The sequence below is a fragment of the Trachurus trachurus genome (genome assembly GCF_905171665.1).
Source record: "Trachurus trachurus genome assembly, chromosome: 16".
Taxonomy (NCBI): Eukaryota; Metazoa; Chordata; class Actinopteri; order Carangiformes; family Carangidae; genus Trachurus; species Trachurus trachurus.
The window spans coordinates 32,314,028-32,328,979 of NC_139902.1; the positions used below are offsets into that span (position 1 = coordinate 32,314,028).

Genomic DNA, 14,952 nt, shown 5'->3' on the forward strand with positions numbered 1-14,952 from the left:
TAATTCATCTCAGCAGTCACAACAATAGTCAGACACACCTGGATTAATCAGTTTGTCCAATAATGTAAGACAGGAAATAAAGGAGCTGGTTTAAGTTCAGGAAGTGGTGGAGCTGTGCATAAAGCCTATTGAAATCACGATTAAAATGCACCAGTGATCTTTGCATGGGGGGGTTGTAGTGTGTGTGTGTGTGTGTGTGTGTGTGTGTGTGTGTGTGTGTGTGTGTGTGTGTGTGTGTGTGTGTGTGTGTGTGTGTGTGTGTTGTGGGTGTAAAGTGCTCTAGGATTGTGTTTGTGAAGTCAGTGTCACGTGGTTAACGCGCCCTCCTCCGGACTGGTTGGAACCGACGGGAAGCAGCTGAGCTCCGGCTGCAGAGGAGGAATAAAACATCGGAGCTGCACCGTGAGACCCGAACACAACACAACACAACAACACACACACCCCGCTGCACACACACACTCCCCCCGGTATGTCGGCTGTCTGTGTGCTGAGGGCTGGCTGCTTCCTCCGGCAGGTTGTCCCGGGCCTGTCCACCATGCAGTCCGCCATGCAGCCTCTGCAGCGCGGCTACAGCCTGGACGTGGCGGCGCCGCTGCTCCGGACGCAGGGCTACGTGGACGGCCGCTGGGTGTCCGCCGCCTCGGCCTCGGTGTTCCCGGTGCTGGACCCGGCCACCGGCCAGGAGCTCTGCCGGGTGGCGGACTGCGGTCCGGCCGAGGCCCAGCAGGCGGTGCAGGCTGCACACCGGGCGTTTCAGTCCTGGAAGCAGACCACGGCCAAGGTAAGAGCTGGTGGCCCGGAGCTCCGCATGGAAACTGGGGGTTTTTAGAATAAAAGCTGAATTTCTGCTCAGAATAACAATAAAACATTGACATGAAGGACATTTTCTGAACGGACGGGAATCAGACTTTAATTCGGCTCAGACAGTTTTCACACAGAAACACACAGTTTGGAACTTTCTCTTTGGTCTCTTATCGTATAACGAGCTGTTTCCTCTAATGACCTCTTCAAAACACTCAGGTTAATGTGAATGTTGTAAGACAGAAAAGGATGAGACAGAAGCTGTTTCCTCCACTGTAATAAACCTCCACGAACTGGAACTCGATCCAATGAAACAGACTCTGCTCCACAAACTATCGATTTAATATTAAACATAAAAATATGAAAACAGTGTAGGCTATGAGAATATTTTCCCCGGAGCTCCGGCTGGAAACGGTCTGATTTTAGATTAAAAGCTGAATTTTTGCTCAGAATGAAAATATAACATTGACATAGACATTTTCTGAACGGACAGGAGACAGACTTTAATTCGGCTCAGACAGTTTTCACACAGAAACACACAGTTTGGATTGAAACACAACTTTCTCTTTGGTGCTGTTTCCTTCCAGGTCTGAACCTATGACTTCTTCATATAAGACTCAGGTTAATGTGAATGTTGTAATAAAGACAGAAAAGGATGAAAACAGTGAGACAGAAGCTGTTTCCTCCATAGTAATGAACCTCCACTGTGTTTTTATATCATTGTCACTTAGGTTGCAATATTTATACACCATATTAGTCACTTTACCTATCAATACTTTTATATCGGGCCACTTTATATCCTTATATCCTCAGTACTTGTTTTTGCACATTGCCTGGTTGAGGGTTGTTTTTGTTTTCATTGTTTATTATTTTCTGTCTGTTGAGTTTGTGTCTTTAGTGTTTTTTAGCCCTCTCTACTTTCTTTTTTAACTTGGCTGATGTAACAACTGAATTTCCCGGTTGTGGGATGAATAAATCTACATCTAATCTAATTCACACAGAGAAACAAACTGGAACTCAAACCCATGAAACAAACTTTTGTCCACAAACTATCAATTTAGATTAAACTCTGCATGTGCATCCATAAAAATATGAAAACAGTGTATGAGAATACTTTTCTCTAACAGTCAGAAACCACAGTTAAATTGTGGCTGAAACAACACTGAGAAGGAAACTCACAGTTTAGATTAAATGTTTACTGATCACCTGTCATTTCTGCTGCACAAATGCAAACTGTGATTAAATAAATAGATCAATAAACAGGTGTGAATATTCACCAATAAACACAACAACATTTTAGTGCAAGTGTTTTGAATGGAGTTATGTTGGTTATCTGTATTTGAACATTATCAGCCTAGAGGTCAAAGGTCGGAGCAATAACCCCGGTGTTGTGAGAACATTAACTTCATGTGTAGAAATGAAACGGTTTAACTGGACCTGAGCTGGTGATTGATTGATTATTAGTTTCCTCAGTTATTAAACTTCATCACTTTCGCTGGTTAATTTTTCCTCCAGAATAAAACACAAAGTCCAGTTGTTGTAGTTGTTGTTTGGTTCCTTAAAGCTACAAAACTAAAACACATTTAATATTAACAGTAAAACATCTGAGCTATTCATTATTGATCAACCTGTTTGTTATTTTCTGATTATAGATAAAAGATAATGTTATTATAACAATGTGACAGTGGTCGTTGCTGTGTTTCAGACTGAAGAGTCTGAAGAGATGTTTATGTCAAAGATGGTCTGTGCTGAGCTGATAACTATGGGATGAATGCATAGTAATACTAATATTTTATATTATTAGTATATTTATAGGTATATTCATATCTATATTTATATCATTGTCACTTATGTTGCAATATTTTTACACCATAGTCACTTTACCTATCAATACTTTTGTTTCAAGCCACCTTATATCCTCACTACTTGTTTTACACATTGCCTGGTTGAAGGTTAATTTGTTTTATTGTCTGTTGAGTTGTGTTGTGTTCTATCTAATCTAATATTGTGAAATTCATATATTTTTAATTTATTTCTTATTTGAGACAGAAAACATGTGATATACAGAGGTGTATGTGTAACCGGTGTGTGTGTGTGTGTACTCTGCGTTGTGAAGTGGAGTTCAGTGAACCACATTATAACCTCTGTTACATATGTGTGTAATAAAATGTTATTTTTTATAGATCATCACATTCAGATTTAAAATTGGTGACTCATTTAAATCTAGTAGTATTATCTATTTCTATATTTACATTGTTGTTAATGACATAGACATTTTGTGTCTCAGATCGGAGGATAATGAGCTGAATATTCACAACCAGATAAAAACAGAAGTTTGATCTTCAGCGTCCGACAGAGAACCAGAGGACAGATGTGTGTTGATGATGTGTTTATTTGTGTGTGTGTGTGTGTGTTGTTGTTGTTGTTGTTGACCAGGAGCGCAGCGTCCTGCTGAGGAAGTGGTTCGACCTGTTGACGCTGCACAAAGACGACCTCGCTAAACTCATCACGTTCGAGTGTGTGAGTATCGATGAGACGAGTCCAACATGAGGCGTTCAAGTGTTCAGTCTGAATGTAGGCCATTGCCATAATCCCTATAGTCATAGCAGTAGGTTCGTTACCTTTAGTTGTCGGTGCAAGCTGTTGGATTTCTTGGTTTCCCTCATCAAACTCATCAAATACACAATCCAACAACTCCAAAACGCTCTGGTGGACAAGTTGTGACCTGCACATTCACCACGCTATGAGATAATAACACAACGTTACCACACAGAGTTGTTTTAGAGGGAAATACATGCAAAACCACTGATGCGTGTTGCCTTCAGGGACAGTTTTTCATCAACAGTCTCTGTATTTACCTCTAAAACAACTCTGTGTGGTAACGTTGTGTTATTATCTCATAGCGTGGTGAATGTGCAGCTCACAACTTGTCCACCAGAGCGTTGTGGAGTTGTTGGATTGTGTATTTGATGAGTTTGATGAGGGAAACCAAGAAATCCCATAATGAGCCTCCGTAGCGTAGCTCTGAGCAGCTCACGGCTCTGCTCCGCCGTTCTAAAAACAGCTTGCACCGACAATTAAAGGTAACGAACCTACTGCTATGACTATAGGGATTATGGCAATGGAACAATTTGACAACATGTTGAACTATCCCTTTAAATCCAGCTGTTTTTCAGTTTCCTTGCCTCTGTCCACTCATCCAAGCGTGTAGTTCAATGTCCTCAGGATTTTAGAAATAACATTTTAACAGCAGCGTGAATCATCCACAGACGGCGGTTTCAGCCGGATCTACTTCCCACCTGAGGAACTAGTTTCTCTCGGTGGAGGAGTGGATGGATCATTGTCTGTGGACGATTTAAACATTAACGTGTGGTCAGTGTGGTCCGATGATGATGATGTCGTCATGGCGCCGAGCGTCCTCAGACTGACCCCGGGTCTGTCTGTTTCCAGGGGAAGCCCCTGAAGGAGTCTCTGGGGGAGATCGGCTACTCGGCCTCGTTCCTGGAGTGGTTCTCTGAGGAGGCGCGCCGAGTCTACGGCGACATCGTCCCCTCGCCCGCCAAGGACCGCAAGATCCTGCTGCTCAAACAGCCGGTGGGCGTGGCCTCCATCATCACGCCGGTGAGCAGCCAATCACAGGCTTCAGAAATTACCGTAATAATCAGTCACAGTTCAGTTGAAGGTGTTGACCGTAGGGATGTCACGATTATACACTGCTCAAAAAAATAAAGGGAACACTTAAACAACACATCTTAGATCTCAATTAATGAAATATAGCAGTTTAAAATCGTTATTCAATATATAGTAGAGTGTGTTGAGAACAAAATAACATACAAATGATCAATGTAAATCAAAATGATCATCCCAGGTTGATTTCACACAGGTGTGATATACTTGGAGTTACAATGTGTTCCCTTTATTTTTTTGAGCAGTGTAGATTTTCGTGGTACAATTATTGTCAGAGAAATAATCACGATGTTACGATTATCACGATTATTATGCATTAATTTCACAACACTATTAATGTGTAAAATCAAATATAGTCAAAATATAATTACATTACTCATTGTTTACACAAAATATTTCAAGTGTTATTATGTCATATAATATATGACTAATTATTAATCCCCCAGGGGAAGTATTTGAAATATTAAGGTCATAAATTGTTATTTATACCAAATGTTTACACTTATTTTAATCATTTTTTTGTTTTTTAATTACAAATGACAAGCCTACCAATTCAATGTTACGTACCTTTATTTTGGCTCACGTCTGCCGATTTGGTTCCAAAATCATCTTTTTTGGACAACGGTATTTAGGAATCTTTACGATTAATTAATTAATTGTGGCGTTTAATACCACGATTAATTGTGACATCCCTAGAAATGACCATAATAATCAGTCACGGTTCAGTTGAAGGAGTTGACCGTGTCCACTCTTCCTGTTGTGTCCGTCTCAGTGGAACTTCCCCAGCGCCATGATCACCAGGAAGGTGGGGGCCGCGCTGGCCGCCGGCTGCACCGTGGTGGTCAAACCGGCCGAGGACACGCCGCTGTCGGCGCTCGCTCTGGCCGAGGTCGGTACAGTAGCTCACTTCCTGTTTCTGTGTCCCCGCCCCCTTTTTTTAATATAAAAAACAATATTTACATGTTTTTAAAGAGGAACTATGCAGGATTTATCGATTAAAGGTCCAGTCTGTAAAATATTGGTAAAACTGTGAACTGTGCCTACTATATGTCTGCTGTTTCCTCCTCCTTCTTCTTCTTCATTGGTTTATGTCTTAAAGCAGAAGTAAGCGATCCGGTCGTTTTGGCTAATGCTGCGTTCCAGGCAGGCTTTTGAAACCGTAAATTACAGCTTCAAGTCACAACTTACGACTTTGTAGCGTTCCAGGCAACCCACTCGTGTTTTTCCGACCTGTTTTACCTGTGAAAGTCACTATAACGGCCACTCGTAACTTCTGACCCGTGAACTCGTACCAGATCGAACTGGTACGACTTCACAGGTCGGAAAAACACGAGTTACGAGTTGCCTTGAACGCACCATAACTTCTTGTCAGCCGATGGAGTTAGCAGCCCCCGCCCTCGTCATGGATCTATTGGTCCTCGTCCCTACGTCACCACATTCACGGCGTCCCTTGGCTGCACACACAGAGAGGACCGCCCCTTTATGCCGTTCTCTCTCCTCATTGGATAAAAACTGTAGGATACGATAAATGTTTTCTCCTCGGCTCAGAGCAGAGCAGAGTGACTGACAGACCCGTGTTTCAGACCAAACACTCTATAGAAGTGATTGCTGTCGGAAGATACAACTATTTAAGACTTATATTAACACAAAAATATCGCTTACTTCTGCTTTAACGTGAAACTCTTGAAACGTGCTCTCTGATTGGCTGGATTTTCCCTTCAGGCTGCCGTACAAACATGGCGGCGCAAGATGGCGACACTCTCTAAAGCCAGACCCTTCTTATATGTAGATATAAAAGAAGAATTATAAGGCTACGGAAACCAAACACATTTTATTTTATAGCGATTATACACTTATACTAATATATTCATGGGGAGTAGATTCAGATTTTAACAATAACCTTTCAAATGAGCTACAGTGTTGGTGGCAATAATATAGAATACACTATGGCTCTACATAAAAAGTCAAAAATGGTCTAAATTGCCGGTACACTTGACTAAAACTTTGGAAAGGAGCGTGGCACTCAATGAGTTAACTCTGCTACACTTTTACCATCCTAGACGACTCATTTTTTGGCAAAATTATAAAACTCTGAGTATATCTGGTTAGTATTAGACAATAATCAATGACATAAGTGGCTTGACATATCAATGGTGAAATCTGGTCGTCTGTGTGAAGAGCAGGGGCCAGAATCTGGCCGACCAATCAAATTAGTCTCAGACAACTTTGGTTAGACGCACTCTGTCATTCAACATGCATTATATTCTGTGCATGCGTGCAAACGTAATCTCTTGTTTATGACAGATGAAACTACACAGATATACATGTGGTAACATCATATATGATATATAAAGTTGTGTACTGCTTTGTTGTAAACAACGCACACGGCCGGGTGAGGGTTAGCAACACGGAGGGAAAGTGACCAGGGCAGCAACTGCAGGAGGAGAAGTAGGAGAGCAGGCATCACTCTGCAGAGCAGGACTCCTACTTGTTGTATCTTAGGTTTTTAATTTTTTTTATTGTACAACAACTACATGTTTTTGAAAATGAAAACGGATAAATTACTGTTTTTCTTGAGAGACTCTCTTTCTTTTCGGTGCAACCAACCAGGCTCTATTTGACTTAAGATAAATGGAACAAGGTACAAACAAATGTTTTTTTCCCTAGTTAAACAGAGAGTTTCCTCTTTCCTTTGAGCTGTTTGCTGTTTTCAGAGTCATAGTACAAAATATTCTCTGGGTCTGGGTCAATATTAACTCAAAATGCCCTGAAACGCTGGCACATGGCACTGAGCATTTTATAAAAAAGGGCTGGCACTCAATGAGTTAATGATGTAGTAACTCTAGTTGTGTGTGTGGTGACTGACAGCTGGCGGAGCAGGCGGGGATCCCAGCCGGGGTCTTCAACGTGGTCCCCTGCTCCAGGGAGAGGACGCCGTCGGTGGGAGAGGTCCTCTGCACCGACCCGCTGGTGGCCAAGATCTCCTTCACCGGCTCCACGGCAACGGGGAAGGTGAGACCAGAACGGCGGGACTACGGACGGAAATGAGACAGGGTTCTTACAGATCCTTAAAAAGTCTTAAAAGGCATTGAATCCATTCATCTAAAAACAAGGCCTTAATTGGCATTAAAATGTCTTAAAGGGACAACGAGGAGTTTTGGAAAAGCGAAGTGTTTCCACACTACATTTATGAGCCTCCGCACCGTGAAATTCTTTTGACCGGCGCAAGACAGACTCATGTTTTCATTCATCAAGAATTAAAGTCAGAGGTTCAAAGAGGTTCACATACCGTCGTAGTTCTGACCATAAACGGCGATTCAGCTGCGTTATTCTCATGATTCGTTGCGAAACCGAAAGTAAAGAAACGCTGGTCGGCTCGACCTGCATCTCCGCCACCACTAATAATAACAAAATAACGATAGAGACAGAACGATATATTTATCGAAAATGGACCATTAACAAGTGTGGGTAGCGGAGATTCATCCACATTAACGTGAGACTTTTTTATAACCGAATAGAAACTCCTCGTTGTCCCTTTAAATCAATTTTTCAAAAGTCTTAATAATGTAAACACATGGTGAGTGGTATTTTATGGTTGTAATTAGTCTCAAATCTCAAAATAATTGGTAACATTTCGACATAGAGAAGTTAGTGGCGGCCGTCAACGCTAAGTTTCTCACCGCCACCAGCTCCTGAGTCAGTGTTTTTTTTTTTTTCAGACTTTTTATGCATTTATTTTGAAAGGACAGCTGGAAAGAGACACAATCCAATGTTCATGTAGCAGTCACTTTACCTTGGATCACATAGGAAAGTGGGTAAAATTGTCCCTAACCCTATGTAATTGATGTGGTGTTTTTTTTATTATGAAGTCGGTCTTAAATTTCATTTCAAGTGGCTTTAAAAAAGTCTTAAAAAGTCTTAATTTTAACTTGGTTTAAGCTGTAGGAACCCTGTTAGCCTCGAGCTAAATCTGCTGTATTTACATTTTGGATGTTCATGAATATGCAGAGTCCCGTTACAAATAAACAAATAAATGAAACAAAAAAGAAAGAAATTAAATGAACGCTCCTGGTCCTGGTCCTGGTCCTGGTTCTGGTTCTGGTCCTGGTCCTGGTGCTGGTCCTGGTTCTGGTCTAGGTCTTGTTCCTTTGTCTCTCTAGAGCCTGACGTGGTCATGTTTCCTCTCAGGTTTTGCTGAAAATGGGCGCCGACACGGTGAAGAAGGCGTCCATGGAGCTGGGAGGCCACGCCCCCTTCATCGTGTTCGACAGCGCCGACGTGGACCAGGCGGTGGGCGGAGCCATGGCCTCCAAGTTCAGGAACTCAGGACAGGTAACAACCAAAAATGAATTAATATTTATTTATTAATATGTAGGATTATCTAAAACTGTTCAAACAAGGAGCGCTTCGTGGACTCGGAGCTCAATAGAGCTGCTCTTTGGAGAGAGAGGGATATGGAGACATAAAAAACTCCAAGTCTCTCTCTTTAAATCAATGAAATGCCTTTATTTATATGGCTTTGTCACAGTGACATTTTTAGTTATATAATATGTGGGGCTGTCAGACGTTTAATTTTTTTTAATCGCATTTTTTCCATAGTTAACTCTGGGGTTTTTTCTATTTTCTGGCCTCAATTGGATCAACATGATTTGTTTCCTCTTCCATTCAAAGTCACAGGGTTTTGACCATCAAGTCATTTATTCTGTGTATTAACCAGACCATAATAAGTAACCTTGGTGAATATGAGCATGTTTCCTCTTTCACAGCCAAACTTACAAATTATTTCAGACTGTCTTTTCTGCCTTTTAAGTAATACACAAAAATGTAACACGTTATTTTTTTCGCATTGATGTTCCCATTTATGGTAATAAAAAGTTGAACCAATCAGAAAATGACCAGGTAGTTGATGTGGACTGAAGCAGAGTACAACACTATCATCTCCTCTGGGTGTCAATAAGCAGAAATGAAACCACACTGCACCCTTGTGGTCAAAAAGTAAAATACATGCACAACATAAAGAATGGCTTCCTAATAACATGTCATTGTGACCATCATCATGCCATATGAATATGCTCCAGTTTCTGCTTTTATTCTGAAGCTGATTTAACCGTCAAAAATATTTATATACTTGAATTTATAATGATAGTAACTCTGAGTCACATCGTCACAGTTTCAGTGTCTGAACGAAGGTGAATGTGTCAGTGTTTGTTGGACATTTTGATGAATAAGAAATCACTTGTGTTTTGACTGTGAACAAGAATAAAAGATAAAACTCCTCCTCCTCCTCCTCCTCCTCCTCCTCCTCCTCCTCCTTCCCCTCCTCCTCCTCTTCCTCCTCCTGCAGACGTGTGTGTGTTCCAACCGGTTCCTGGTTCAGGACGGGATCTACGAGCGCTTCATGGACAAACTGGGCCGAGCGATGGACGCTGAGCTGCGTGTGGGTCACGGCTCGGAGCCCGACACCACGCAGGGACCGCTCATCAACACCAGAGCTGCAGACAAGGTCAGACCTGTAGACCTGCAGAGTCCTGGACCTGCAGAGTCCTAGACCTGCAGAGTCCTAGACCTGCAGAGTCCTGGACCTGCAGAGTCCTAGACCTGCAGAGTCCTAGACCTGCAGAGTCCTAGACCTGCAGAGTCCTAGACCTGCAGACCTGCAGAGTCCTAGACCTGCAGACCTGGGTCTCATTTATCAACCGTGATGGAATTTATCAACTTTATACTTGTGCTTAGGAACGTGTGTAAATTTAAGCACAAGTCTGACCATGCTTACACACAAAATCTAGTGGAAGAACAGTGAAACTACAAATAGAACGCATTAAAGAGTCACAGTGTTCAGCAATCTCAAACTTCACACATGTTCCCTGTTTCCTAATTTAAAAAAAATCCCAATGAGTAATTTAGCAGACATATTGAATGATTGGTGTGACAAGCTATACAAGACAGCTTTTTTATTCCTCAGAGTCATCTTTCTACTGACCCAACAGAATGAACAGCAGTTGTTACTTTCTCCTACGCAGCATTTTATCTTTTGTTGGTCACACCTGTATTTAGTGTTCTAAACTGTATTTTTTGGTTTGTTTTAAAGCAGAAGTGAGTGATATATTTGTGTTAATATAAGTCTTAAATAGTTATATCTTCCGACAGCAATCACTTCTATAGAGTGTTTGGACTGAAACACGGGTCTGTCAGTCACTCTGCTCTGCTCTGAGCCGAAGAGAAAACATTTATCGTATCCTACAGTTTTTATCCAATGAGGAGAGAGAACGGCATGCAGGGCTGTGTGTGCAGCCAAGGGACGCCGTGAATGTGGTGACGTAGCGACGAGGACTGTTATGGTGCGTTCAAGGAAACCCGTAACTCTTGTTTTTCCGACCTGTGAAGTGGTACCAGTTCGATCTGGTACGAGTTCACGGGTCAGAAGTTACGAGTGGTCGTTATAGTGACTTTCACCGGTAAAACAGGTCGGAGAAACACGAGTGGGTTGCCTGAAACGCTACAAAGTCGTAAGTTGTGACTTGAAGCTGTAATTTACGATTTCAAAAGCCTGCCTGGAACGCAGCATTAGCCAAAACGACCGGATCGCTCACTTCTGCTTTAACTTCTTCTACTAGTACCTCAATCTCCGTATCAGAGAAATTCCTCTTCTCCGCCCTCTTTGCCATGGTTTTGGTGTGGGGGGGGGGAATCCATTCACGCATTATTAAAGGGATTGTTGCTACCATATATGGTCAATTGGAGGCGTTTCTGAATGTAAATGACCCGAACATAAGCATGGTAGTTAGGAACAGGTGGGATTTATCATCACTGATTACTTACTGTGTGTGTGTGTGTGTGTGTGTGTGTGTGTGTCAGGTGGTGCAGCAGATTTCCGACGCGGTGTCCCGCGGGGCGACGGTGGTGAAGGGGGGGAAGCGTCTGGAGGGGTCGTTCATGCAGCCCACGCTGCTGGCTGGCGTTACCACGGAGATGCTCTGCACCCGGGAGGAGACGTTCGGACCGCTGCTGCCCGTCATCAGGTCGGTGCAGACACACACACACACACACACACACACACACACACACACACACACTAGTAGGAACCAACGTCTCAGACAGAGGAGCAGTCAGGAAGCTTTTGGAGACGGACCGTCAGGAACATGTTAGTTTAGCTCCTGGTGAACACTATTATCCTGGTATGGCACATTGATTTAATGTGATATTTTATCCTTTGACAACATAAGTTGCTCAGACATAATTGATCTGCAGGTCGTTGATGAGAATCATAGATAAATTTGCTTTACATTGGTCAAACTGAATGAATGCTGACATCAAGCATTAAACATTCAAGTGTAAATCATAAAACTGATTAGATGATGTTTGTTACAAGTGCAGACTACCTGCAGCATCATCAGAGATCATTGACCAATCAGATCGAGAGCTGCAACAATTGATTAATCGATTATTCAATTAATTGTCAACTCTTCTGATAATCTAATAATCAGTTTGAGTTGTTTTTAAAGAAAAAAGTCCAGATTCTCTGATTTCAGCTTCTTCAATGTGAATATTTCTGGTTTCTTTGTTCCTTTATGACAATAAACTGAGACTCTCTTTGGTTTGTGGACAAAACGAGACATTTGAGGACGTCGTCTTCTTCTCAAATTGACATTTTTCAACATTTTATTGTTTAAACAACTAATTGATTAATCGTTTACATAATCAACAGATTAATCGATAATGATAATAATCGTTAGTTGCAGCTCTAAATGGTCTGTTTCTGTCCCACAGGTTCAAGGCGGAGGAGGAGGCTCTGAGCATCGCCAACGCCTCCAACGTTGGACTGGCAGGTGAGGGCGGAGCTACGAGGGGGGCGGGGGGCGGATGTTAATGAATAGACGAATCAGTTCACTTTGTTTTAACAGGGTTTTTATTAAGGTAAAAACACAAAAGTCACAGATTTTCCCCCAAAAAACGTCTAAACAGGGAATAAAAAGTGAGAAGGCCACTTTTGCATGTCCTGTTCAGATGGTTTCCATGTAAACAGCCTCAGTGAAACTGTTTCTCTCTCTCCCTCTCAGGTTACTTCTACTCTCAGGACCTCAGTCAGACGTGGCGCGTGGCCGAGGCGTTGGAGACGGGGATCGTCGGCGTGAACGAGGGTCTGCTGTCCACGCCCGAGGCCACGTTCGGCGGCGTCAAACAGTCCGGTCTGGGCCGCGAGGGCTCCAAGTACGGCATCGACGAGTACCTGGACGTCAAGTACGTCTGCTTCGGTGGCCTGAAGCCCTGAACCCGGACCGAGACCGGGACCGAGCCACCACTTCAGCTACTATTGGTGTTTGTAGATTCAATCCACTGGTCAATAATAAGAAATTTAAAAAAAAAAAACAAGTGGAGGAGGCGGAGTCGACATCTGCAGTACGATAAAGTTTCTAATGCTGCTAATTCAACATTAAAACCACAACTTTAGGAATCTGGTTGAGTAATGTAGTTCAGAGAGAGAACCTGCTCGTCTTATTTCTCATGTTGCCTTTTTCTAAGAAGATGTTCATGTGAAGAAGAAGAAGAAGAAGAAGAAGAAGAAGAAGAAGAAGAAGAAGAAGAAGAAGAAGAAGAAGAAGAAGAAGAAGAAGAAGAAGAAGAAGAAGAAGAAGAAGAAGAAGAAGAAGGGAAAAATATTTCAGGCAATAATCAGCTGTTGCTGTTTGACTGTTGTCGCCTTTTTGTCTAAATCTTTAACTCAATCACATCACACACGAAGGTTGAGCAGAATATTTTTTTGAAGAGACACAAAATACATTTTTATAATCAGTATGTTTCAATCTGAGTAAATGCTTACCTCTGATTGGCTCGACGACAGCCACCATCCACCAATCAAAACAAACTGGTTCGTCATGTTGTTAATTTTTGACTCTACTCATTTCCAACCAGTAACGATGGCAGTTAAACAATGGAAACTCGTGAATTACTTAATTTAACATGTAACATGGATAAAGAGGATGCTCTGTTGCCAAGCAACTTCGTCACCTGAAAATAAGAAATTAGCATTTTCCGTGGCGTGAGTTGGTGCTGTGTGATGATCTGGACGGAGGTGGAGGCTAACAGGCTAAAGCTAACAGTTCCCATGTAAACACTCAGCCTCTTAATCAGTTAAAAACACAGGTAGCTTTTCTTGGTTCTGCTGTTTAAAGGGGAATTTCTGTGTTTTTTTACACATTATTTCTAGCATAAAATACGAAATTAGCTCCAGCCGAGAGCCGCGTATATCCAGCGTATTCATGCTAGAAATAAGATCCAGATTGTAAAAAACGTAAATTCCCCTTTAAGCTAGCTCACCCTGGTACTACAGAGCTTAATACAACAGCTAAGAAACTGTGTGTGTTTTTAAAGCCAATTATCCAGTAGTCGTTTTCCATTTAAATACATAATTTATTTGTACAAGCAAAACAAAAGTTCGATATGTTTTGATTTCCATTTTTCTTTTTCAAGCAACAGGTTTTTTTTTTACTTTTACAAGACAAGTAGATCGGAGAATAATGACCAAGGTGACGACAAAGCCGCTAACTTTAACCCAAACTCTGATTGGATATCGTCCTAAATGTTGGTTGTGAATGAGGCGTTTTTCTTATCCTGCCAAAATAATGTAGTTAAGCGCTAATGTAAGTTAGCGCTGGAAGGTTTTAAGCTAGTTTTAAGCTAGTTAGCACTGACGTTTCTTGTGCTATAACTCGTTTATCTTTGGTTGTTAGGACGAAAAAAGACACAACTCTCCAGAGCCTCACACAGCTGCTGTGCTAAGTAACAGTTGCTAAGCTATGATTGGACAATCAACTGTTGGGGGCGGGGCTTAGCAAACAGTCAGTATAGAAATGTGAAGATGCTACAAAAAGTAGCAAACTTTGAGCCAATCAGCATCTAGCATTCTGTCACCATGGTAAAGGAACATCTAATTGTCTCTATGGCACATAATAATAAACATAAAAGACACTGACTGTGGACGAAAAGGCAAATTTACTGTGATTTAGAAAATAAAAAGCACAAAAACAAAAGCGCCAGATTTTTGTAAATCCATTGTTTGTATTGAACTTCCTTGATGCCCTGTCGCACTCCGCTGAAAATGTTCAAGTCCAGTCTAAAACATCTCATATCGGCCATTTAAAATATTAATTAATAGCTGTATAAAGAACTATCTCTAAAACTTGTTCATGATAGATTAATATGAATATTCCACGGCCTAATGTGAGTGTTTGGAGAAACAGGGTTGAACATGTCTGCATGCTCTTATGTTTTTGTTGCTGTATTTCTGTACGGAGGTAAATTAGGTAAAAACCATTCAAATATGTTATTAATTGTAATATAGTGGTTTAATTTAAAAAAAAAAAACCTTGTTATGTGTCTAATGTTAATTTTCCTGACAGCGTCAAGTGCCATGTAACTGATCTGATTTGATTTTGTTATGAACTGTTTGTACAGCAGATAGTGTTT

At 41.6% G+C, this 14,952-nt stretch overlaps 1 protein-coding gene across 2 annotated transcripts; it reads left to right on the plus strand.

Moving 5' to 3' along the window:
- Positions 1–285: 285 nt before the first annotated feature.
- On the plus strand, positions 286–13,394 carry aldh5a1 (aldehyde dehydrogenase 5 family, member A1 (succinate-semialdehyde dehydrogenase)). Of its 2 annotated transcripts, XM_083989322.1 has the most exons (12): positions 286–402; positions 515–781; positions 3,238–3,321; positions 4,252–4,422; positions 5,261–5,377; positions 7,357–7,500; positions 8,677–8,820; positions 9,833–9,991; positions 11,344–11,507; positions 12,256–12,314; positions 12,546–13,019; positions 13,131–13,394. In XM_083989322.1, the coding sequence occupies exons 2-11, from the start codon at positions 536–538 to the stop codon at positions 12,755–12,757; spliced, it is 1,500 nt and encodes a 499-aa protein (XP_083845448.1). In that variant the 5' UTR covers positions 286–402; positions 515–535; the 3' UTR covers positions 12,758–13,019; positions 13,131–13,394. The 2 variants fall into 2 exon arrangements, with proteins under 2 accessions (XP_083845448.1, XP_083845447.1); XM_083989321.1 differs by lacking the exon at positions 286–402 and having other exon boundaries at positions 421–781.
- Positions 13,395–14,952: the final 1,558 nt, after the last annotated feature.